The sequence below is a fragment of the Phasianus colchicus genome, chromosome 35 (assembly GCF_987193195.1).
Source record: "Phasianus colchicus chromosome 35, bPhaCol1.hap1.1, whole genome shotgun sequence".
Taxonomy (NCBI): domain Eukaryota; kingdom Metazoa; phylum Chordata; class Aves; order Galliformes; family Phasianidae; genus Phasianus; species Phasianus colchicus.
In genome coordinates, this window is record NC_143470.1 from 2865898 (window position 1) to 2890092 (window position 24195).

Genomic DNA, 24195 nt, shown 5'->3' on the forward strand with positions numbered 1-24195 from the left:
CGTGAAATAGATTTAATCTGGGGGCCCTGGTTGTGTCCCCCCCCTCAAACACCCGTATTTGGGGGGTCCCCGTTGCCCCCCCCCTTAAAAACACCTTAAGTTCTGAGGGTCCCCATTCACCCCCCCCCCCCATTTAAAATCTCTGTTTTTTGGGGTCCCCCATTCACACCCCCCCAATAACAACACCCCCATTATTGGGCTCCTCATTCACCCCCCCCCCCCCGACAAAACCTGACTTTATTGGGGATCCCATTGCCCCCCCCCCCCAAATAACACCCCCACATTTTTGGGAGTCCCCACTGCCCCCCCCCCCAGTAAAGCCTCACTTTATTGAGGATCCCATTGACCCCCCCCCAAAACTAAAACCTCCCATTATTGGGGTCCCCTTTGATCCCCCCCCCCAGATAAAACCTGGCTTTATTGGAGATCCCATTGACCCCCCCCCCCAATTACACCTCACACTATCACGAGTCCCCATCGCCCCCCCAGTAAAGCCTCCCATTATTGGGGATCCCATTGACCCCCGCCCCAAATAACACCTGACACTATTGGGGTCCCCACTGCCCCCCCCAAATAACACCTCACATTTTTGGGGTCCCTGTTGAACCCCTGCAGCTAAAGCCTCCCACTACTGGGATCCCCATTGACACCCCCCCCCCAAATATCACCTCACACTATTGGGGTTCCCCATTGCCCCCCCCCCAAACACCCCCTCCCATTTTGGGGTCCCCGCCCTGGGATGCCCCTGAGCCCCCGCCATGGCGGCCCCCCCCCCCAGCGGCAGCAGCATCATCGTCCTCGACGATGAGGACGAGGGGCTCCCTGCTCCCCCCCCCCACCCCACCACCAGCAGCCCCGCACCCCCCCCTCCCCCCGCCCCCCCCACGGATCCCCCTCAGCCCAATGGGGGCCCCCCCCCCAGCCCCGGACCCCCCAACCCCAGCGGCAGCAAAGCGGGCAGCTTCAAGGCTGAGAACGAGAGGCTCTTTGCTGAGGTGAGTGAGGGGGGGCAGCTCTGGAACATGCATGTCACATGTGCGTTGCATGCATCTCACATACATGTCACATCCATGTCTCACATATGTCCCATCCGTGTCACATCCATGTCCCATCCGTGTCACATCCATGTCACATCCGTGTCATGTCCATGTCACATCTGTGTCACGTCCATGTCACATCTGTGTCACACGTGTGTCACATCCATGTCACACACGTGTCACATCCACGTCATATCTGTGTCACGTGCGTGTCACAGGCGTGTCACATCTGTGTTGCATCCGTGTCACAGGCGTGTCACATCTGTGTTACATCCGTGTTACAGACACGTCACGTGCAGCACGTACAGGTCACGTGCATTTCACATATGTGTCACGTACGTGTTGCATTCATGTCACATCTGTGTTACATGTGTGTTGCATGCATAACATGCATGTAAGGTACGTGTAATATACGTGTTACATCTGTCTGACACCCATGTCGCATCCGTGTCGCGAATACTTCACACGTATGTTACGTTCATGTTACCTCTGTATCACATACACGTGTGATCTGTATCGCGTACGTGTTACATGTGAGTCCCTGTCACTTCCATGTCCCCCAGTGTCCCCACATCCCCCAATGTCCCCACATCCGTCGATGTCCCCACATCCCCACATCCCCACCTCTCCTCCAACCCCCCCTGCCACCTCCGTCCGACGTCAGCCCCACACCCCTCTGATGTCCCCATGTCCCCTGATGTCCCCATGTCCCCACAACATCCCCACACCCCCCCAATGTCCCCACAGCCCCACACCCCCACCTCCCCTCCAGTCCCCCCCACCGCTTCCATCTGACCTCAGCCCCACATCTCCCTGATGTCCCCAAATCCTCTCAACATCCCCACGTCCCCCTGACATCCCCACGTCCCCCGATGTCCCCACGTCCCCCGATGCCCCCACATCCCCCAATGTCCCCACGTCCCTTGATGTCCCCACGTCCCCTGATGTCCCCACGTCCCCCGATGTCCCCATGTCCCCCAATGTCCCCACACTCCTACATTCCCCCTCCCCTCCAGCCCCCCCCACCGCCTCCATCCGAGCTCAGACCCACACCCCTCTGATGTCCCCATGTCCCCCGATGTCCCCACGTCCCCCAATGTCCCCACATCCCCCAGTGTCCCCATGTCCCCCAATGTTGCCATGTCCCCAGTGTCCCCACATCCCCCGATGTCCCCCTGTCCCCTGATGTCCCCACGTCCCCCAATATCCCCACACCCCCCGATGTCCCCACACCCCACGTCCCCCTTCCCCTCCAGCCCCCCCCGCCGCCTCCCCCCGAGCTCAGCCCCACGCCGCTCCCCCTGCCTGATTTCTGCCCCGCAGTTCCTGGAGCTGTGCAGCGCCCTGACGGAGGAGCACCCCGAGGTGCTCCCGTTCTTGTCCAGCCGCCACCAGAAGGCCTCGTCTGACTTCCTGTCCTCGGCCGAATTCAGGAACATCCTGGCGCGCTGCCTGGCCCGCGTCCGCGCGCGGCGCACCAAGGTCTACGTGTACATCAACGAGCTGTGCACGGTGCTCAAGGCCCACACGCTGCGCAGGAAGCTCAGCCTGGCCTCCGCTCCCCCCGGCGCCCCCCCGTCCCCCCCGCCCTCCGCCGCCGCCGCCGCCGCCTCGTCGTCCCGCGGCTCCCCGGATCCCGGCCCCGCGGCCCCGCGCCCCGCGGGCGGCTCCAAGCGCCAGATCCGCTACCTGGAGAACCTGCTGCGCGTTTACACGGGCGAAATCCGGCGGCTGCAGGAGCGGGAGCTGGACCTGGCCGAGCTGGACAGCGAGGACTCGTCGTACCTGCAGGAGAGCCGGCTGAAGCGCAAGATGATGCGCATCTTCCAGCGGCTGTGCGAGCTGAAGCAGTGCAGCAGCCTGACGGGCCGCGTCATCGAGCAGCGCATCGCCTACCGCGGCACGCGCTACCCCGAGGTCAACCGGCGCATCGAGCGCTTCATCAACCGGCCCGAGGCCTTCCCCGACTACAGCGACATCCTCAAGGTGATCCAGAAGGCCAGCGCCAGGCACAGCCTGGGCTTGGCGCGCCGGCAGATGGAGAGCATGGCGCAGGACGCCTTCCGCGAGGTGGGGAACCGCCTGCAGGAGCGCAGGCACCTCGACCTCGTCTACAACTTCGGGAGTCACCTGACCGACCAGTACCGGCCGGGTACGGGCAGGGGGCTGTGGGGTGCGGAGGGGTGGTTGTGTAGGGAGAGGGGTGGGGAGGGGGGTGGTGGGGTGGGGAGACAGGTTATGGGGTGGGGAAGGGGGTGGTGGGGTGGGGAGGGGAGTGGTTGCATAGGGAGAGGGGTGGGGTGGGGGGTTGTGGGGTGGGGAGACAGGTTATGGGGTGGGGAGGGGGGTGGTTGCATAGGGAGAGGGGTGGGGGAGTGGGGAGGGGGGTGGTGGGGTGGGGAGGGGGGTGGTCAGATAGGGAGAGTGGTGGTGGGGTGGGGAGGGAGGTTGGTTTGGTGGGGAGACAGGATATGGGATGGGGAGGGGGATTATGGGGTGGGGAGACAGGTTATGGGGTGGGGAGATGGGTGGTGGGGTGGGGAGGGGGGTGGTGGGATGGGGAGATGGGTTGTGGGGTGGGGAGGGGGGTTATGGGGTGGGGAGATGGGTGGTGGGGTGGGGAGGGGGGTGGTGGGGTGGGGAGGGGGGTGGTGGGATGGGGAGATGGGTTGTGGGGTGGGGAGGGGGGTTATGGGGTGAGGAGACAGGTTATGGGGTGGGGAGGGCAGTTGGTTTGGTGGGGAGATGGGTTATGGGGTGGGGAGGGGGATTATGGGGGGGGAGGGGGATTATGAGATGGGGAGATGGGTGGTGGGGTGGGGAGGGGAGTGGTTGCATAGGGAGAGGGGTTGTGGGGTGGGGAGACGGGTTATGGGATGGGGAGGGGGGTGGTGGGGTGGGGAGGAGGATTATGGGGTGGGGAGGGAGTTTATGGGGTGGGGAGAGGGGTTGTGGGGTGGGGAGGGGGATTATGGGCTGGGGAGGGGGGTGGTCAGATAGGGGGGCGGCTGGTGGGGTCCGCAGAGGGGTGTCAGAGGGGCGGTGCGGGTGCCACGTGTGGGGTCGAGCCCCCCGCCCCCCCCCAGGCACCGACCCGGCGCTGCTGGACCCCGAGTTGGCCAAGCGGCTGCGCAGGAACCGCACGGTGGCCCTGAACCGCCTGGACGCCGTGATCCAGCGCTACGCTCAGCTGCAGGACGAGAGCGAGGAGGAGGAGAGGGGCAGGAAGAGGGCCAGGAGGATGCAGGGCTGCGCCGGGACCGGCAGGGACAGCTGCGCTGCGGTGAGCGGGAGCGGGGGGGAGTGGGATGGGATGGGGATGGGATGGGGATGGGGAGTGGAAATGGGGTGGGGATGGGGAGTGGGATGGGGATTGGGATGGGAATGGGAAGGGGGATTGGAAGTGGGGATGGGAACGGGGAATCGGATTGGAAATGGGATGGGAATGAGGAATGGGATTGAAATTGGAAAGGGGATGGGGAGTGGGATAGGGAGTGGGGGATGGGGATGGGAACGGGGAATGGAATGGGAATTGGAAAGTGGATGGGGAGTGGGATGGAGAATGGGGAATGGAGTTGAGGAGTAGGGATGGGGATTGGAAATGGGGATGGGGGGTGTGGGTGGGAAATTGGGTGGGAATTGGAAAGGGGATGGGGAATGGGAATAGGATGGGAAATGGGGATGGGAATGAGAAATGGGATGGGGGATGGGGGATGGGGATTGAAATGGGGCTGGGGATTGGAAATGGGTTGAGGAATGGGGATGGATTGGGGAATGGGGGTGGGGATGAGAAATGGAGCGGGGAATGGGATGGAGATGGGGAATGGGATGGGAAGTTGGATAGGAATGGGAAAGGGAATGGAGATGGGGAATGGGAAATTGGGTGGGGATGGGGAATGGGAGTGGAGAATTGGGATTAAAACAGGATGAGGAATGGGAACGGGGGATTGGGAACGGGGTGGGACGGGATGAGGGTGGATGGGATGGAGGTGAGGCGCGGATGGGGACGGAGCCATCTTCCCACCCCGCAGAGCCCGCGGGGCGCCGCCAGGAAGGGCCGCGAGGAAGAGGAGGAGGAAGAGGAGGAAGAGGAGGAGGAGGAATCCGACAAGGAGGAGTCGGAGGAGGAGGAAGACGAGGAAGAAGAAGAGGAGGAAGAGGAGGAAGAGGAGGACTCTGACGGCGCGCCGGAAAAAGAGGAGGAAGAGGAGGAGGAGGAAGAGGAAGAGGAGGAAGAGGAGACCGATGGCACCGCCAAGGCTGAGGGCGAGGTGGCCGCTGCGCAGGGTGGGTGGCAGAGGGGGATTTGGGGAGGGGGGCGGAGGGAGATTTGGGGCCGGGGTCGAGGCTGGCGATGGGCGTACGGGGATGTGACCCCCGGATCCCCCCAGACCCGCCCCCGGCTGAGGAAGAGGAGGCCCCGAGGCCGAAGGAAGGGGACGAGCAGAGCCCCCCGCCAGAGCTCTTCGTCCTCGAGATCGAAGCGCTCCCCCTGGAGCCCCACGAGACCCCCCCGAGCTCCCCCGGCCCCTCCGAGGCGACCCCCAAAGCCGCCCCCGCCTCCCCCCGACCCTCGGAAGCCACCCCCCCCCCGCCCCCTTCTGCGGGGGTCTCCGTTTCGAGGACTTTCACCCCAAAAATGGAGGAGGAGGACCCCGGGCTCGCTGGGGGGCTCTGCTCGCTCTGGACTCGTCCCCAAACCCCGATCCCACTCCCAATGAAAAGACCCCCCGGCAGCCCCCACCCCATGGAGAACGGGGCCGGGGGGGGGCCCATCAGTTCCACCAGCGTCAACGGCAGCACTTCACCCCCCCTCAAACGGAGCCGGCGGGACCCCGTGGGGGGCAGGTAATGGGGGCTGGGGGCTGCAGTGGGGTTATGGGGGCGTTGGTGGGGTCTGTAGTAGGGTCTGGGGGCTGTAATGGCGCCCACAATAGGGTCTGGGAGCTGCAATAGGGCTTATGGGGTCTGGGGGTTTCACTAAGGTTTATGGGACCCTGATAGGATCTGCAGTGGGGTCTGGGGGCTGTAATAACGTTTATGGGGGCCGTGATGGGGTCTGCAATGGGGTCTGGGGGCTGCAATAGGACTTATGGGGTCTGTAATGGGGTTTGTAATGGGGTCTGGAGCCTGTAATAGGGCTTGTGGTGTCTGGGGGCTGCAGTAAGGTTTATGGGAGCCTGATGGGGTCTGCAGTGGGGTTTGGGGGGCGGTAATGGGGTGTGGGGTCTGTAATAGGGTCTGTAGTGGGGTCTGGGGGCTGCAGTAGAGTTTTTGGAGGCTGTAATGCACGCTCTGATGGGGTCTGGGGGCTGAAACAAGTTTTATGGGGGCCCTACTGGGGTCTGGGGGCTGGAGTTGTCATTTGGGGTCCTTACGGGGTCGCGGCCCCCCTGGGAATTCTGGGGGGGGTAACGGTGCCGCCGCCCCCCCCAGCCCGTGCCTGGAGGTGCACAGCGTGGGCTCGGAGGATGAAGAGGATGGCGGTGGTGTGGGGGGGTCCCGGCACAGCCCCCTGCCCGACTCCACCCGCGCGGACTCCCCCGGCCGTGACCTGGTCAGCAGCTCCCAGGGCAGCCCCCGGCGCCCCCCCAGCAAGGCCTGCAAGGTGAGGGGGTGGGTGGGTGGGGGGGTCGCTCCTGGGGGGGTCCCTGGGCTGATGTGGGGGGGTCCCCACCCCACCCCTGGGGGATCCCTGTGCTGCTATGTGGGGTACTGGGAGTCACTGGGGGGGGCAGTGTCATAAGGGGGGGGGGCTTGGGGGTCCTCGTGCTGCTTTGGGAGGGTTCTGTGCTGCCCTATGGGGTCCTGGGGGGGTCAGTGTTATAACTGGGGGGGTCCTGGGGGTCTCTGCCCTCATTGGGGGGTTCTGTGCTGCCCTATGGGGTCCTGGGGGGGGTCAGTGTCATAACTGGGGGGGGGCCTGGGGGGTCTCTGCCCTCCTGGGGGTCCCAGTGCTGCCCTATGGGATCCTGGCCCACACGTCAGAGTCCCACTCTCGATGGGGGGGGTTGACGGTCCCTGTGGGGGGGTCCCTGTCCCACCCCGGGCCCAGGACCCCCCCCACCCCCCCGGACCCCGCATATCCCCGCGCCCCCTCCCCTTCCCCCCCCCCATAGACCAGCGTGGCGACGCAGTGCGACCCGGAGGAGATCATCGTGCTTTCGGACTCCGATTAGCCCCGCCCATTTTTGGACTGGCCCCGCCCCCTTTTCAGGGATGACTCCGCCCCTTTTCGGTCTGACCCCGCCCACCCCCTTTGGCCCCGCCCCCAATAAAGCTCCGTTTTGTTACTGCGCCGCCGCCGCGCGCGGTCCCTTTAAGAGCCCTTAGGCCACGCCCTCCCCGTGGGCGTGGCTTGAGCGAGAGGGAGCGGCCGCGCCTGCGCGCGCGGTGGCGTCACGTGAGTGGGTGTGGCGGCTCGTTTAAAGGGGCAGCGGCCGCTGAGAGTGGAAGAGGGGTGGGAGGGGGAAGGGGGGGGCACCGCGGCCGCTTTAAGGTGGAGGGGGCGGGGCGTGGCCTCGGGGGGGGCGGGGCCGGAGCGCCAAGATGGCGGCGGCGGCGCCCTGAGCCCCGCGGAGCGCAGCGCGGGTGAGAGCGGGGGGGGGAAGGGGGGAGAGGGGGCGGGGCTTGGAGGGGGCGGGGCCACGGGAGGGGGCGGGGCCAAAGGGGTGGGGTGCCGAGGGGCTGGGGGGGCACAGAGGGGAACGTGGGCATGGGGGGGGATCTGGGGGTCCATAGGGAGCCGTGGGGGCGTGCGGGGCTCCATAGGGGTGCGTGGGGCTGTGGAGCGGGGTGCTGGGGGCTGGGGGGGCCGTGGAACGGGGTGTTGGGGGCTGTATGGGATACGTGGGGGGTGTATGGGGCTGTAGAAGGGGGTGTTGGGGTCTATATGGGATACATGGGGCTTTATGAGGGCATATTGGGGTCTATGGGGGGTGTATGCGGCTGTGTAAGGGGGTGTTGGGGTTTGTGGGGTGTGTATGGGGCTGTATAAGGGGGTATTGGGTCTATAAGGGCTGTAGAAGAGGGTATTGGGGTCTATATGGGATATGTGGGGCTGTGTAAGGGGGCGTTGGAGTCTATTTGGGACACGTGGGGCTGTATAAGGGGGTCTATGGGGGTGTATGGGGCTGTATAAAGGGGTATTGGGGTCTATGGGGGTGTATGGGGTTTTATATGGGGGTGTATGGGGGATGTATGGGGCTGTATAAGGGGGTATTGGGTCTACAGAGGGCTCTGGGGGGTGCCTGCGGGTCTGTACGGGGTGCATGGGGGTTTGTAGGGGGTGTATGGGGCCACATAAGGGTGTATGGGGGTATATAGGACCCTATAGGGGCTGGGGGTGCAAACTCCTATAGAGTTTGGGGCTGTAGGGGCCCTGTAGGGGCTGGGATTGTGGGGGGCCCTATAGAGGTTGGGGGTGTATGGGGCTGTGGGGGCACTATAGGACTGCGGGATATGGGGCACCATATAGGGGTGGGGATCGGTGTTAAGAGCTATGGGGCAGGGCTGTGGGGCAGAGCTATGGAACAGCTCTATGGGGCAGCACTGTGGGGCAGCGCTGACACCCGGCCCTCAGCAGCAGCGCTGCCAGGGGAGGGAGGGCAGCGCCATGGAGGCGGCGTGCGGCGACAGCGGCCACGACGGCGGCGGCCACGACAGCCATGGCGGCGACCACGACGGCGGCCACGACGGTCCCCACCACCACCATCACCACCACCACCACCACCGCCACGACGGCGGCGATTCGGGGCTCCTGCACGTGGATTTCCCCGAGATCACCAGCGCCCTCCTGGCCAACCTGAACCAGCAGCGCGTGGAAGGGAAGCTGTGCGACATCTCCATCCACGTGCAGGGCCGCGTCTTCCGCGCCCACCGCGCTGTGCTGGCCGCCTCCTCTCCCTACTTCCACGACCAGGTGCTGCTGAAGAACATGACCTCCATCGTCCTCCCCAACGTCATGGACCCCGCGGCCTTCGAGACGGTGCTGGGCTCGGCCTACACGGGCCGGCTGTCCATGGCGCCCGAGGAGATCGTCAACTTCCTGACGGTGGGCAGCGTCCTGCAGATGTGGCACATCGTGGATAAGTGCACCGAGCTGCTCAAGGAGGGCCGCGTGGCCGTGGGGGCGGCGTCGTCGTCGTCGTCGCTGGGGATGGGGTCGTTGGCATCCATGGGGCCGGCGTCGTCAATGGGGCTGGCGTCGTCGGTGGGGCCGGCGTCGTCGTCCATGGGGCCGTCGCCGATGGGGATGGGGCCGTCGCCATCCGTCTCGGCGTCGCTGGGGCTGGGGCTGTCGTCGTCCGTGGGTCTGGCGTCGTCCGTGGGTCTGGCGTCGTCCGTGGGCCCGGCGTCGTCCTCCGTGGGCCCGGCGTCGTCGTCGCTGCGCCCCCACTCCAGCCGCACCAGCGACAACCAGTCCCCCAGCAGCTCCAATTACTTCAGCCCCCGCCAGACCCCCGAGGAGCCCCCCAGGGCCGCCGGCACCGCCGGCCCCCAGCCCCCCCGGCCCCGCGACGGGGCGGCCTCCAAGGGCTCCGCGGACGCTCTGGATGCGGAGGAGGAGGAGGAGGAGGAGGACGAGGAAGAGGCCGGCCGCCGGCCGCTGTACGTGCGGCCCAGCATCGTGCCCCACAAGCAGTGGGTCTACGTCAAGCAGGAGTGGCTGCAGGAGGACCTGGTCCTCACCTGCGAGGAGGACGAAGACCCGCTGCCCCCCCGGCCGCCCAAGGCGGAGGAGGAGGAGGACGAGCAGGTCGACTTCTGCGAGTCCTCCGAGGATTTCCCGTCCCCTTACGGCGGCCTGGAGGAGCCCCCCGAGCCCCCCGGCCCCCCGCCCCGCCCGCTGCTCCCCATGGACATGCAGGGCAACCAGATCCTGGTCTTCCCCCCCCAGGCCGGGGCGGAGCACGGCGCCGTGCGGCTGCCGGCGGCCCCGGACGGCAACAAGATCTTCATGTGCCACTGCGGGAAGGCCTTCTCCCACAAGAGCATGCGCGACCGCCACGTCAACATGCACCTCAACCTGCGGCCCTTCGCCTGCCCCGTGTGCAGCAAGAAGTTCAAGATGAAGCACCACCTGACGGAGCACATGAAGACCCACACCGGCCTCAAGCCCTACCAGTGCGACGTCTGCGCCAAGAAGTTCATGTGGCGGGACAGCTTTGTGCGCCACAAGGCGCACTGCGAGCGCAGGCACCGCGCCGCCGCACAGCTGGGCGCGCAGCCCCCGGGGGGCCGGAGGGGGGCGGGGGGCGGCTGGGGGGCCGAGGGGCAGAGGGAGGCGGCGTGAGGGGGGCTGGGGGGCAGCGGGGGGAAGGGGAGGCTTTGGGGACGGCCTGGGGGGCTGCGGCGTGGGGGCGGCTGGGGGCACCGGGGCCGTCTGGGTCACATCCCATGGGGACATCGGGATCACATCCCATGGGGATGTCTGGGTGACACCAACGACGTCTGGGTCACATCCGATAGGGACGTCTGGGTGACACCAAGGACATCTGGGTCACATCCGATAGGGACGTCTGGGTCACATCCCTTCAGCATGTCTGGCTCCCATCCCGTGGGGACGCCTAGGTGACACTGGGGACGTCTGGGTCCCATCCCATATGAGTGTCTGAGTGACATTGAGGACATCTGGGTGACACCTCAGTGACATATGGGCATCTGGGTGACACTGGGAACAGCTGGGTCCCATTCCATGGGGACATCTGGGTGACACTGGGGACAGAGGAGACCCATCCCTTGGGCGCATCTGGGTCCCATCCCATATGGGCATCAGGGTGACACTGGGGACATCTGGGTGACACCTCGATGCCATCCCACGGGGACATCTGGATGACATTGGGACACAGGGATCCCATTTAGGACATGTGGGTAACATTGGGGATGTAGGGGTCCCATCCCATATGGGCACCTGGGTGACACTGGGGACGTCTGGTCACATGGGGACATCTGGGTGACACTGGGGATACAAGGATCTTGTTTAGGACATCCTGATGGCATTGGGGACATGTGGGTCCCATCCTATATGGGCATCTGGGTGGCACTGGTGACACCAGGATCCCATGTGGGACATCCGGGTGGCACTGGGGACGTGGGGGTCCCACCCCATAAGGACATCTGGGTGACATCGTGGTGTCTCCCCCCCCCCCCGTGTGTCCCCATTGTTGTCCTCGTATTGGACTGCAGATCCCCCCCCCCCCCCCCGCGTGGTTCCCGTTGTGATTTTTGGTCTTTTTGTGTTTTTTTCTTTGTTGTTTTTTTTTTAATTGTTGATAAATGTTGAATGGAGTCACAGCGTGGGGGCGTGGCTACGGGGGCGTGGCTACGGGACAGGGGGCGTGGCTACGGAGCTGGACGCAACCACGCGGGAGATCCGGGGGGCGTGGTTTACGGGGGTGGGCGTGGCTATGGGCGGTGGCGTGGTTGTGTAGGGGGCGTGGCTACGGGATGGGGGCGTGGCCAGTCGCACGGGCAGGGGTTGGGGGCGTGGTTTGCGGAGTGGGCGTGGTTACGGGGTGGGAACGGCCGTGGGTCGGACCCCCAATGTCCCCAAACGTCCCCCAATGTCCCCAAATGTCCCCCAATGTCCCCAACGTTCGCGGTGCCCCCATTACCTCTATTCCCTTCCCACCCCAAACTGGGACTTTTCGCCCCAAATAAAGACAAACCTGCCCCACATGGGACGTTTCTGCCCCACATGTGGGCATTTTTTCCCCCCATTGTGGACGTTTTCCCCCCCGACGGCCCCGTTTCCCCCCAGCTGAGGACGTTTTTGCCTCAGACGTGAACGTCTCGCCCCAAACGCGGACCTTTTCACCCCATTTGCGGACATTTTCGCCCCTCTCCGTTCGGCTCCGTTCCGCGTTTTGGCGGCGGCCGCCCCGCTCCGTTCCGGCGGTTCCGCTCCGCTCCGCTCCGGGTTTTGCCCGCAGCCGCTCCGCTCCGTCCGGTCTGAGTGGGGGACAGTGGGGGGGGTACTGGGAGCACTGGGGGGCGCTGGGGGGGACTGGGGGGCACCGGGGGGCACCGGGGTCAGCGGCTGCGGGGGGTCGGGGGGGGGGTTGGGGGTAACTGGGGGAGCTGGGAGGGGAGAACTGGGAACAGGAACTGGAGGAACTGGGAGCGAACTGGGAGGGACTGGGGGGGGCAGTGGGGGGGAATGGGGAGACTGGGAGTTGTGGGGCAGCGATGGGGGGGGGGGAGGGATTGGGGGGGTATTGGGGGGGCACTGGGAGGGGGAACTGGGAGCAGTGGGAGCGATGGGCGGGAACTGGGAGCAGGAACTGGGGGAACTGGGAGCGATGGGGCGGGAACTGGGAGCACTGGGAGCATATGGGGGCGCTATGGGGCGGAACCGGGGCGCTATGGGGCAGAATGGGAACGCTATGGGGCAGAACTGGGCGCTATGGGGCAGAACTGGGCGCTATGAAGAAACTGACGTCCCCCCGTCTCCCCCAGACCCCCCAGCATGACGTCGCCGTGGGGCTGAGCCGTGGGGCAGAGCTGTGGGGCTGAGCTGTGGGGCAGAGCTGTGGGGCAGCCCATGTTCCCGCGGGCGCTGCGGGCGCTGCTGGAGGGGGCGCGGACCCCCCCGGGCCGGGAGGAGGAGGGGGTGGTGCTGAGCTCCTATAGGGCGAATCCCCCCAACCCCGACCCACAGCAGGTGAGCGAGTGGGGCTGGGGGCGCTGGGGGGCACTGGGGGTCAATGGGTGCCACTGGGGGGCGGTGGCGGGTGACCCTGCCATGGGGTGGCACCATTGGGGTGATGCTACGGGGATTGACCCTATGGGGTGACGCCATGGGATGACCCCACGTGCTGACCCCAAAGATGACCCCATAAGATGGCCTTTGGGGTGACCCCGAAGATGATCTATAGGGACGACCCTATGGGGTGATTTCATGGGATGGTCTTATGGGATGACCCCAAAGATGACCCTAAGGGGTGACCTCATTGGGATGGCCCATTGGGATGACTCTATGGGTTGACCCCAAAGATGACCCATTGGGATGACCCTACGGGTTGACCCTATGGTGTGACCCTAAGGATGACCCATTGGGATGACTCTATGGGGTGACCTCATGGGATGATCTCAAGGGTTGACCCCAAGGCTGACCCCATGCTGTGCCCCACACCCCATAGCAGACGGAGCTGCGCGAGGCTGACGCTCTGTTCTGGGAGGCCCCACGGCGCTATGGGGCGCCCCATTGGGATGACCCTATGGGGTGGTCCTATGGGATGGCCCTGTGTGTTGATTCCAAAGATGACCTATAAGGATGACCCTAAGGGGTGATCTCATTGGGATGACCCATTGGGGTGATCCTACGGGGTGACCCTATGGGATGACCCCAAAGATGACCCATTGGGATGACCCTACGGGTTGACCCTATGGTGTGACCCCAAAGATGACCCATTGGGATGACCCTATGGGGTGACGTTATTGGGATGACCCTATGGGGTGATCTCATGGGATGATCTCATGGGTTGACCCCAAAGATGACCCTATGGGGTGACCTCATGGGCTGACCCATTGGGATGACCCATTGGGATGACCCTACGGGGTGACCCTATGGGATGACCCCAAAGATGACCCATAGGATGACCCTATGGGGTGACCTCATGGGATGACCCTATGTGTTGACCCCAAAGATGACCCATAGGAGTGATTCTATGGGGTGACCTCATGGGATGACCCATTGGGATGACCCTACGGGGTGACCCTATGGGCTGACCCCAAATCTGACCCCACGCCGCTGCCCCCACCCCGTAGCAGACGGAGCTGCGCGAGGCCGACGCTGTGTTCTGGGCGGCCCCCCGGCGCTATGGGGCGCCCCACAGCCGCCTGCTGCGCGCCGCCCCGCTGCCCCGCCTGGTGCGGCACCTGCTGGAGAGCCGCGCGCTGGGCGACGGCGCCTTCGTCCCCGCCTTCCTCGGCACCTTCCGGGCCTTCGCGCGGCCCCACGACGTCCTGCGCCTCCTGCTGCAGCGGTGCGGCCGCGCGGGGGTCCAGGGGGTTACGTGGGGGTGGGGGGGTCTGGGGGGTCCAGGGGGGGGTCTGGGGGTCTGTGGGGTCCAGGGGGGGTTATATGGGGGCTGGGGGGCTTCTATGGGGTCTAGGGGGTGATTATATGGGGGTGGGGGGGATGTATGGGGGCTGGGGGGTGTTACGTGGGGGTGGGGGAATCTGTGGGGTTTTTGGGGGGTTCTGTTGGGTCTAGGGGGTGTTATATGGGGGCTGGGGGGGGTTCTGTGGGGTCCAGGGGGTGATATGTGGGGGTGGGGGGGATCTATGGGGGCTGGGGGGTGTTATATGGGGGTGGGGTGTTATGTGGGGGTGGGGGGATCTGTGGGGTTTTGGAGGGGTTCTGTGGGGGCCAGGGGGTGATATGTGGGGGTGGGGGGGTCTGTGGGGTCCAGGACGTGTTATGTAGGGGTGGGGGGATTCTGTGGGGGCTGGGTTGTTATATGGGGGTTGGGGGATCTATGGGGGCTGGGGGGGTGTTATATGGAGGCTGGGGGGGGGATCTATAGGGTCTAGGGGGTGTTTTGTGGGGGGGTTCTGTGGGGGCTGGGAGGCTTCTATGGGGTCTAGGGGGTGTTATATGGGGGTGGGGGGGATCTATAGGGTCTAGGGGGTGTTATGTGGGGGCTGGGGTGTTATATGGGGGCTGGGGGAGGTTCTGTGGGGTCCAGGGGTTGTTATATGGGGGTGGGGGTGTTCTGTGTGGTTTTGGGGGGGTCTGTGGGGTCCAGGGGGTGTTTTGTGGGGGTGGGGGGGTTCTAGGGGGTGTTATATGGGGGCTGGGAGGGTTCTGTGGGGTCTAGGGGGTGTTATATGGGGGCTGGGGTGTTATACAGGGGTTGGGGGGGTTCTGTGGGATCCAGGATGTGTTATATGGGGCTGGGGGGGGATCTATGGGGTTTGGGGGTGATATGTGGGGTTTTATGGGCGTTATATAGGGGCCGGGGGCGTTACGTGGGGTCTGGGGGTGTCTGTGGGGTTTTGGGGCTCAGTGGGGCAGCTCTGACCCCCCGCTGTCCCCAGGATGGAGGAACTGGGGGGGCTCTCGGGGGACCCCGACACCCCAGCGGCGGCTGAGGCCAAGCGGTGAGGGCGGCCCCCCCCGCGGTGTCCCCACGGTGTCCCCGTGTCCCCACGTCCCCACCGCGTCCCCATACCGTCCCCACATTCTCACCGCGTCCCCTCGCTGTCCCCAGACCCGACGTGCCCGCGGTGGCCACACGGTGTCCCCACGTCCCCATATTCCATCTCCCAGCGATGTCCCCACCGTGTCCCCAAGTCCCCGCGTCCTCACGCCGTGCCACGACGGCCCCACACCCCGTGATGACCCCGCTGTCCCCATGTCCCCGTATCCCATATCCCCAGATTGTCCCCATGTCCCCATAACCCATCGCCCCATGATGTCCCCTCACTGTCCCCACACCCCACTTCCCATATCCCATACCTCATACCCCACAACCCCCGTATGTCCACACCTCATATCCCATATCCCATATCCTATAACCCACACCCAATATCCCACACCCCATATCCCATACCCAATATCCCTATATCCCACACCCCACACCCCACAGCCCACATCCCTGCTGTCCCTGTAGGGCGCTGGCGGAGCTGCTGCCCCGCTGGCTGCAGGATTACCCCGAGGATTTTGGGGACGCGGCGGCGGCGGCGCTGGCGGAGCGTTTGGGGTCGGCTTTGGGGCCGGATTCGGACGTGGGGCTGCGGCTGCGGGAGCTGCGGGATCCCCCCGAGCCCCCCGAGCCCCCCGGGGACCCTTATGGGGTCGGGGACGGGGACGGGGACGCCGACCCGCTGGAGATCCTGTCCTTCCAGGCGCAGGAGGTGGCCGAGCAGCTCACGCTGACCGAGGCGGTGAGACCCCACAGCCGCCCCACATCCCAAATCCACGGGGCCCCGTAGCCCAGTGTCCCCATGTCCCTAAATCTCCATGTTTCCGTATCCCAGTGTCCCCATGTCCCCATATCTCCATGTTCCCGTATCCCAATGTCTCATTGTCCCCATAACTCCATTGTTCCCATGTCCCCATATTCCCATATCCTATTGTTTGCTCATCTCACTGTTCCCATGTCCTCGTATCCGCATATCCCAATAATGTCACATTGTCCCCACATCCCCATGTCCGCATGTTCCCATTGTACTCATATCCCCATGTCCCCATACCCCATTGTCCCCATACCCCAATGTTTCCAGATCCCAATGTCCCCATTGTCCCCCCATCCCAATGTCCCCACATCCCCACGTCCCCATACCCCATATCCCCACGTCCCCATATCTCAACGTCCCATTGTCCCCATACCCTACCACCCCGATACCCCATTGTCCCCATGTCCCCACATCCCAATGATGTCCCCCCCCTCCCCCCCCAGGATCTGTTCCTCCGCCTGCGGCCCTACGAGTGTTTGGGGTCCCTGTGGTCGCAGCGGGACAAAAAGGGGCGGCGCTGCGGCTGTCCGTCTGTCCGCGCCACCGTCCGCCACTTCAACCGCGTGGCCGCCGCCGTCGTCACCTCCTGCCTGGGGGGCGCCGGGCTGCGACCCCCCCAGAGGGCGCGGCTGCTGGAGAAGTGGATCAGGGTGGCACAGGTAGGGGGGGGGGACCCCAATGGGGGGAGTTGGGGTGCGGGGTGGCCATGGAGGGGGTCTCAGTGCGGGGACCCCAATAAGGTGGCATCGATGGAGGCGACCCCAATAAGGTGGCTCCAATAAGGTGACCCCAATGAGGTGACCCCAATGGGGTGGCATTGATGGAGGGGACCCCAATAAGGTGACCCCAATGGGGTGACCCCAAAGGGATGGCATCGACGGAGGGGACCCCAATAAGGTGACCCCAATGAGGTGACCCCAATAAGGTGACCCCAATGGGGTGACCCCAAAGGGATGGCATCATTGGAGGGGATCCCAGTGGGGTGACCCCAATAGGATGGCAATCATAGAGGGGACCCCAATGGGATGGCATTGATGGAGGGGACCCCAATAAGGTGACCCCAATAAAGTGACCCCAATGGGGTGACCCCAATGGGATGGCATCAGTGGCCCCATCCCTGCCCCATCCCCGCCCCATAACTGCCCCATCCCCGCCCCATATCCCCGCCCAGGAGTGCCGCGCTCTGCGCAATTTCTCGTCGCTGTGCGCCGTCATCTCAGCCCTGCAGTCCAACCCCATCCATCGCCTGCGCCTCGTCTGGGGGGAGATCAGCCGGTAGGGGGGCGTGGGGGGGGGGGGGATGGGAGTATGAGGGGTATGGGGGTATGGGATATGGGGAGATATGGAGGGTGTGGGGGGATGTGGGGGGATGGGGAGATGTGGAGAGATGTGGGGATATGGGAGGATATGGGGGGATGTGGGGGGTTTGGGAGGATGGGGGGACATGGGGGGACACGGGGACATGGGGGGACATGGGGGGATATGGGGACACGGGGACATGGGGACATGGGGACACGGTGCCCGGCCCCCGCAGCGATGCGCAGCGCAGCTACGAGGAGCTCCGCGCGCTCTGCTCCGAGCAGGACAACTTCAGCGCCAGCCGCCGCCTGCTGCTCACGGTGGGGACGCGGCCCCGGCCCCATGTCCCCAACCCGGCCCCATGTCCCCAACCCCATCCCTGCATCCCCAACCCCGTCCCCATGTCCCCAACCCGGCCCCACGTCCCCAGCCCCATCCCTGTATCCCCAACCCCATCCCTGTATCCCCAACCCTGTCCCCACGTCCCCAACCCCGTCCCCTCCCCTCAACCCCATCCATCCCCATGTCCCCAACCTGTTCCCGTGTCCCCAGCCCTGGCTCCATCCCCATCCCCATGTCCCCAACCCCATCCCTGCATCCCCAACCCTGTCCCCATGTCCCCAACCCCGTCCCTGTGTCCCCAATCCATCCCCATGTCCCCATCCCTGTCCCCATGCCCCCAACCACCCCAGCCCTACGTCCCTAACTCCATCCCTGTGTCCTCAACCCCATCCATCCCCATGTCCCCAGCCCTGTCCCTGTGTCCCCAACCTTGTCCCCATGTCCCCAACCCCTCCCCTGCATCCCCCATGCCGTCCCCATGTCCCCAGCCCTACGTCCACACGTCCCTCACCGACCCCATCCCCATGTCCCCAACCCCGTCCCCATGTCCCCATCCCATGTTCCCGTGTCCGTGTCCCCAATCTTGTTTCTTGTCCCCACCAATGTCCCCCACCCCATGTCCCTGTGTCCCCAACCCCATCCCCATTTCCCCAGCCCTGTCCCCATGTCCCCGTGTCCCCGTGTCCCCACCCACGTCCCTACATCCCCCACCCCGTTCCTTGTCCCCCCCACCCCCGCCCCCCTCCCTTTCCCCCCGATGTCCCCATCCGTGTCCTTTGCCCCCCCGATGTCCCCCCCCTTTGTCAACATCTGTCCCCCCCTGTCCCCAGGACGCCCCCCAGGACCCCCCCAGCCGCCAGCCTCACATCAGCCCGGAGCAGCGCCCCCCCGTGGTGAGGGATGGGGACGGGAGGGGAGGGGACGCTTTGGGGACAAAAGTCTTCACCTCTGTCCCCAACCCCCCCCACCTCCCCCCAGGGCGTCGTGCCCTATTTGGGGACGTTCCTGCGGGACCTGGTGATGCTGGACGCCGCCATGAAGGACGAGGTGGAGGTGGGCACCGGGCTGTCCCCGAGGGGGGGGGCTTTGGGGACACGTCTGTCCCCGTCTGCAGCTCTGTGCTCCTCCCGCAGGACGGATGGATCAACTTCGAGAAGCGCCGCAAGGTCAGCTGCTGGCCCCAGCACTGTCCCCATGTCCCCATCCCTGTCCCCATCCCTGTCCCCATGTCCCCATCCCTGTCCCGTCTCCATCCCTGTCCCCTGTCTCCATACCTGTCCCCCAGCTGTGTCCCCATCCCACTCCCATCCCACTCCCAGTGTCCCCATCCCAGTGTCCCCATCCCAATGTCCCCATCCTACTGCCAATGTCCCCATCCCATGAATGGAGTCCCCATCCTGGTGTCCCCATTCCAATCCCACTGTGCCCATCCCAGCGTCCCTGTCCCACTCCTACTGTCCCCACCCTGACGTCTCCATCCTGATGTCCCCCCTCACTGTCCCCCTCCCACTGTCCCCCTCCCACTGTCCCCATCCCAAGTTCCCCATCCCCCTCCCGCTGTCCCCATCCCACTGTCCCCATCTCCATCTCAGTGTCCCCATCCCACTCCCAATGTCCCCATCCCAGTGTCCCCATCCCACTCCCACTGTCCCCATCCCACTGTCCCCATCCCAGTGTCCCCATCCCCATCCCAGTGTCCCCATGCCATTCCCGCTGTCCCCGTGGTGCCACAGGAGTTCGAGGTGCTGGCGCAGCTGCTGGCCCTGCAGTCCTCGTGCCGCTCGTACCGCCTGCAGCCCCGGCCCCATTTCCAGCGCTGGCTGTGGGGGCTGCGAGTCCTGCCTGAGGGGCACAGGTGGGGGGGCTGTGGGGTGGGTGCGGGGTGTCCTTGTGGGGTGGGGGACGGTACGACCCTATGGGGTAGGGGTATAACCCTATGGGGGGGGGTATAACCCTATGGGGTGGGGGTACGGCACTATGGGGTGGGGAAAGTCCTTATGGGGTGGGGGGGATAGACCTATGGGGTGGGGGTATGGGGTGTCCTTATGGGGCAGGGGGAGTGTCCCTATGGGATGGGGGTATGACCCTATGGGGTGGGGATATGGCACTATGGGGTGAGGGTACAACCCTGTGGGGTGGGGAGTGTCCTTATGGGGTGGGAGTACAGCCCTGTGGGCTGGGGTTGTCCTTTTGGGGTGGGGGGTATGGCCCTATGGGGTGGGGGTGTGGCACTGTGGGGTGGGGGTACAATGGGGTGTCCCTATGGAGTGGGAGTATGGGATATCCTTATGAGGCAGGGGGTATGGCTCTATGGGGTGGGGATATGACGCTATGGGGTGGGGGTACAATGGGGTGTCCCTATGGGGTGGGAGTATGGGATATCCTTATGAGGCAGGGGGTATGGCCCTATGGGGTGGGGATATGACGCTATGGGGTGGGGGTACAGCACTATGGGGTGGGGGTGTCCTTTGGGGTGGTAGTATGGCCCTATGGGGCGGGGATACAATGGGCTGTCTTTATGGGGTGGGGGTATGGGGTATCCTTACGGGGCAAGGGTGTCCCTATGGGGTGGGGGTAACAGCCCTATGGGGTGGGCGGTGTCCTTAGAGGGCTGGGTGGGTGTCCCTATGGGGTGGGGGTGCGGCGCTATGGGGTGGGGGTGTTCCTATGGGGCGGGTGCCGTGTCCCCATGCGTCACCCCGCGTCCCCCCGCAGCCACAACCTCTCGTGTGCCATCGAACCCCCCGGGCCGCCCCCGCTGTCCCCGCGCCCCCCCCGCCCCGCGCTGGTCATCACCCACTGCACCGAGTGAGTCTGGGGGACGGGGGGGGACGACGATGTCACCCGGTGTCACCCGGTGTCACTTGGTCACCCGCTGTGCCCCGCAGCCCCCTCCCCTCAGAGATGACCCCAACGGTGCCCTGGGAGCGGCCGCGTCCCCCCCCCACACTGCTGGGGACGCCCCCAAGGGAGACCCCAACGCTGGCACAGGTGAGACCCCCGCTGTCACCCCATTGCCGCCCCGTTGCCACCCAGTGTCACCCCACTGTCACTCCGTTGTCACCCCATTGTCACCTTTTTGCCACCCCCCCCCACTTTGTCACCCCCCCATCCTTCATCATTGTGTCACCCTATTGTCACCCTATTGTCACCCCATTGTCACCCACTGTCACCCCCCCCCCCTTATCACCCTATTGTCGCCTATTACCACCCCATTCTCACCCCCCCCATTCTCACCCCATTGTTCCCCCATTGCTTCCCATTATCTCCCCCTTATCACCCCGTTGTCACACCCCCAATATTCTTCCCACGTCACCCCATTGTCACCCCATTAACCCCCCCCATTATAAACCCCCCTTCTCACCCCCATTGTTCCCCCATTGCTTCCCATTATCTCCCCATTATCACCCCATTGTCACCCCCCCCCCTTATCCCCCCCATTATCCCCCTTCCATTCTCCCCCATTACTCCCTATTATCCCCCGTTATCACCCCATTATTCCCCCATTCTCCTCCCCCCCCTCACCCCCCATTCTCCCCCATCACTTCCCATTCTCCCCCCATTCTCCCCATCACCCCCCATTCTCCCCCCATTGCCACCCCCCCACACCCTTCTCACCCCATTCTCCCCCCTTTTCCCCCCCCCATCTCAGCGCCCCAAATGGCCGTCAGCATCATCTCTGGACACCCCCCAGCCCCCCCCGTCGCCCCCCCCGTCGCCATCCGCATGCCCCCCCCCCCCCTCCTCCTCCTCCTCCTCCTCGCTGTCCCCCCCCCGCTGCCACCGCCGCTCTGCGTCCTGCGGAGCCCCGGGGCCCAGCGACGGCCGCATCGTGCGCGTGCGCATGGAGCTGCACGACGGGAGCCTCTACAAGAGCATCCTGGTGAGACCCCCCCCAAATACAGCCCCCCCCCAAACTTCCCCCACAGACGCCCCAAAACACCCCCCAGACCCCCCCCGAACATTCCCCCAAAGACCCCCCCAAAACACCCCCCCATAGACCCCCCAAATACCCCGACCCCCCAAAACATCCCCCCATAGACCCCCCAAAAACACCCCCAGACCCCCCCAAAAAACACTCCCATAGACCCCCCAACAGACCCCCCAAATACCCCAACCCCCCCCAAAACATCCTTCCACAGACCCCCCAAAACACCCCCAGCCCCCCCCCAAAAAACATTCCCATAGACTCCTCCATAGATCCCCCCAAATACCCCAACCCCCCCAAAACATCCCCCCTTAGACACCCCAAAAACATCCTCCAGACCTCCCCAAAAAACATTCCTATAGACCCTCCCAAAACCCCCCCTATAGACCCCCCAAATACCCCGACCTCCCCCAAAACATCCCCCCATAGACCCTCCCACAGAACCCCCAAAAACAGCCCCAGACCCCCCCCAAAAAACATTCACATAGACTCCCCCATGGACCCCCCAAATACCCCAACCCACCCCCTTAGACCCCCCAAAAACACCCCCAGGCACCCCCCAGAACACCCTCCCATAGACCCCTCCAAACACCCCCCATACCCTGCCTCCAAACACCCCCCATAGATCCCCCCCCAATACACCCCCCCATGGACCCCCCCAGCACCCACCCCATACCCCTCCCCCCAGCCCCCCCCATAGACCCCCCCCCCATAGACCCACCCATAAAACCCCCCAAATCCTCCCCCAGCACCCATCCCATAGACTCCCCCCCAACCCCCCCCAAAAAACAACCACCCCATAGACCCCCCCCAAGACCCCCCCACAGACCCTCCCCATAGACCCCCTCAAAACACCTTATAGACCCTCCCCCCAAAACCCCCCCCCACAGACCCCCCCCCGAACACCCCCCCAAAAAACAGCCCCCGTAGATCCCTCCCAAAACACCCCCCAGACCCCCCCCGAAACGTTCCCCAGAATCCCCCCAAACACCCCACATAGACCCTCCTCCCAAAAAAGACCCCCCATAAAGCCCCCCAAAACTCCACCCATAGGCCCCCGAAAAAAACACCCCCCATAGACCCCTCCCCAAAAATCCCACCCCTCAACCCCCCCTCCCCACCAAAATCCCCCACCCCATAACCCCCCCCTCCCCAATTCTGTTCACTTGAGGGCCTCCCCCCCCCTCCCCCCCAAAACCCACCCCATAGCCCCCTTCCCCTTCTCTCTGTTCATTTTGGGGGTGTCCATCTCCCCCTTTGCCCCCCCCCCCCAATTTCTCTCTGTTCATTTTTGGGGGTGCCCCCCCCCGTCCCCCCCCAGATCACCAGCCAGGAGAAGACCCCCGCAGTGGTGACCAAAGCCCTGGAGAAGCACGGCCGGGGGGGGGGCTCAGCCCCCCATTTCCAACTGGTGCAGCTGCTGCCCGACCACCGCGGTGAGCTGGGGGGGGACCCCAACCCTAAATCCACCCCCCCCCCCCAAAAAACACCCCATAATAACCCCCAGAACACCTCCTATAATGGCACCCAAAAACAGGCCCCCAAAAGACCCCAAAATAACCCCCCAAAACTCCACCCATAGTCCCCCCCCAAAAAAAACACCCCCCATAGACCCCTCCCCAAAATCCCACCCCTCAACCCCCCCTCCCCACCAAAATCCCCCACCCCATAAACCCCCCCCCCCAATTCAAAAGACCCCAAAACACCCCCAAAAACCTGGCCCCAAAAGACCCAAATCCCCCCAAAGACCCCAAAATCCCCAAAAGTGCCCCAAATCCCCCAAAAGGCCTCAAAACCCCCCCAATTTGCCCCCATAACCGCCTGCTGTCCCCGCAGAGCTCCTCCTGCCGCCCTCCCGCCAATGTCTTCTCTCCAAAAGACCCCAAAACCTCCCCCCAAATCCCCAAACCCCCTCAAAATCCCCCAAAAGACCCCAGATGGCCCCAAAATCCCCCAATTTCACCCCAAATCCCCCCGGCCCACAGAGCTTCTCCTACTGCCCTCCGCCAACATCTTCACCCCAAAAGACCCCAAAACGCCTCAAAAAGCCCCAAAAGACCCCAAATTCCCCCTCAAAATCCCCCCAAAGACCCCCAGAAAGACCCCAAATCCCCTAAATTGACCCCAAATCCTCCCCCATCCCCACACAGCTTCTCCTGCTGCCCTCTGACATCTTCTCCCCAAGAGACCCCAAATCTGCCCTCAAAAAGCTCCAATAGACCCCAAATCCCCCCTCAAAATCCCCCAAAAGACATCAAATTGACCCCAAATCCCCCCTTGAAATCCCCCCAAATCCCCCAAATTGACCCCAAATCCCCCAATTTCACCCCAAATCCTCCCCTGTCCCACACAGCTCCTCCTGCTGCCCTCTGCCAACATCTTCACCCCAAAAGACCCCAAAACGCCTCAAAAAGCCCCAAAAGACCCCAAATTCCCCCTCAAAATCCCCCCAAAGACCCCCAGAAAGACCCCAAATCCCCTAAATTGACCCCAAATCCCACAGAGCTCCTCCTGCCGCCCTCCGCCAACGTTTTCTACGCCATGAGTGGGCAGAGCTGCGACTTCGTGCTGCGGCCGCGCGGACCCCAGCCCCAATAAAGGCGTTATGCGGCGTTATGTGGC

At 64.4% G+C, this 24195-nt stretch overlaps 3 protein-coding genes across 8 annotated transcripts; all 3 read left to right on the top strand.

Moving 5' to 3' along the window:
- The first annotated feature begins 324 nt into the window (after window positions 1–324).
- DAXX (death domain associated protein) lies at window positions 325–7330 on the top strand. Its single transcript, XM_090129107.1, has 7 exons — window positions 325–995; window positions 2361–3189; window positions 4124–4320; window positions 5069–5324; window positions 5429–5885; window positions 6474–6645; window positions 7157–7330. Exons 1-7 carry the CDS (start codon window positions 759–761, stop codon window positions 7214–7216), a joined length of 2208 nt encoding a protein of 735 aa, XP_089985233.1. The 5' UTR covers window positions 325–758; the 3' UTR covers window positions 7217–7330.
- A 230-nt stretch (window positions 7331–7560) lies between these two features.
- Window positions 7561–11230, top strand: ZBTB22 (zinc finger and BTB domain containing 22). 2 transcript variants are annotated; one of them, XM_090129125.1, is made up of 2 exons: window positions 7561–7628; window positions 8620–11230. In XM_090129125.1, exon 2 carries the CDS (start codon window positions 8653–8655, stop codon window positions 10330–10332), a length of 1680 nt encoding a protein of 559 aa, XP_089985251.1. In that variant the 5' UTR covers window positions 7561–7628; window positions 8620–8652; the 3' UTR covers window positions 10333–11230. The 2 variants fall into 2 exon arrangements, with proteins under 2 accessions (XP_089985251.1, XP_089985252.1); XM_090129126.1 differs by having other exon boundaries at window positions 7569–7628; window positions 8623–11230.
- On the top strand, window positions 11226–24189 carry RGL2 (ral guanine nucleotide dissociation stimulator like 2). 5 transcript variants are annotated; one of them, XM_090129102.1, is made up of 17 exons: window positions 11226–11988; window positions 12498–12702; window positions 13809–14026; window positions 15084–15146; window positions 15659–15932; window positions 16448–16663; window positions 17176–17279; window positions 17539–17623; window positions 18476–18538; window positions 18624–18698; window positions 18779–18811; window positions 19340–19500; window positions 20361–20453; window positions 20534–20636; window positions 21298–21528; window positions 22895–23009; window positions 23410–24054. In XM_090129102.1, exons 2-17 carry the CDS (start codon window positions 12583–12585, stop codon window positions 23688–23690), a joined length of 2235 nt encoding a protein of 744 aa, XP_089985228.1. In that variant the 5' UTR covers window positions 11226–11988; window positions 12498–12582; the 3' UTR covers window positions 23691–24054. The 5 variants fall into 5 exon arrangements, with proteins under 5 accessions (XP_089985228.1, XP_089985229.1, XP_089985230.1 ...); XM_090129103.1 differs by lacking the exon at window positions 11226–11988 and adding an exon at window positions 11993–12013; XM_090129104.1 differs by lacking the exon at window positions 11226–11988 and having other exon boundaries at window positions 12226–12702; window positions 19379–19500; window positions 23410–24052.
- The last annotated feature ends 6 nt before the right edge of the window (window positions 24190–24195 follow it).

Coding starts and splice junctions, on each gene's coding strand:
- DAXX (XM_090129107.1), top strand. CDS start 759: ATGGCGGCCCCCCCCCCCAGCGGCAGCAGCATCATCGTCCTCGACGAT. Junction 3,190..4,123: donor GACCGACCAGTACCGGCCGG/GTACGGGCAGGG, acceptor GCCCCCCCCCAG/GCACCGACCCGGCGCTGCTG. Junction 5,886..6,473: donor CGGGACCCCGTGGGGGGCAG/GTAATGGGGGCT, acceptor CGCCCCCCCCAG/CCCGTGCCTGGAGGTGCACA.
- ZBTB22 (XM_090129125.1), top strand. CDS start 8,653: ATGGAGGCGGCGTGCGGCGACAGCGGCCACGACGGCGGCGGCCACGAC.
- RGL2 (XM_090129102.1), top strand. CDS start 12,583: ATGTTCCCGCGGGCGCTGCGGGCGCTGCTGGAGGGGGCGCGGACCCCC. Junction 20,637..21,297: donor AGACCCCAACGCTGGCACAG/GTGAGACCCCCG, acceptor CCCCCATCTCAG/CGCCCCAAATGGCCGTCAGC. Junction 23,010..23,409: donor GCTGCTGCCCGACCACCGCG/GTGAGCTGGGGG, acceptor CTGTCCCCGCAG/AGCTCCTCCTGCCGCCCTCC.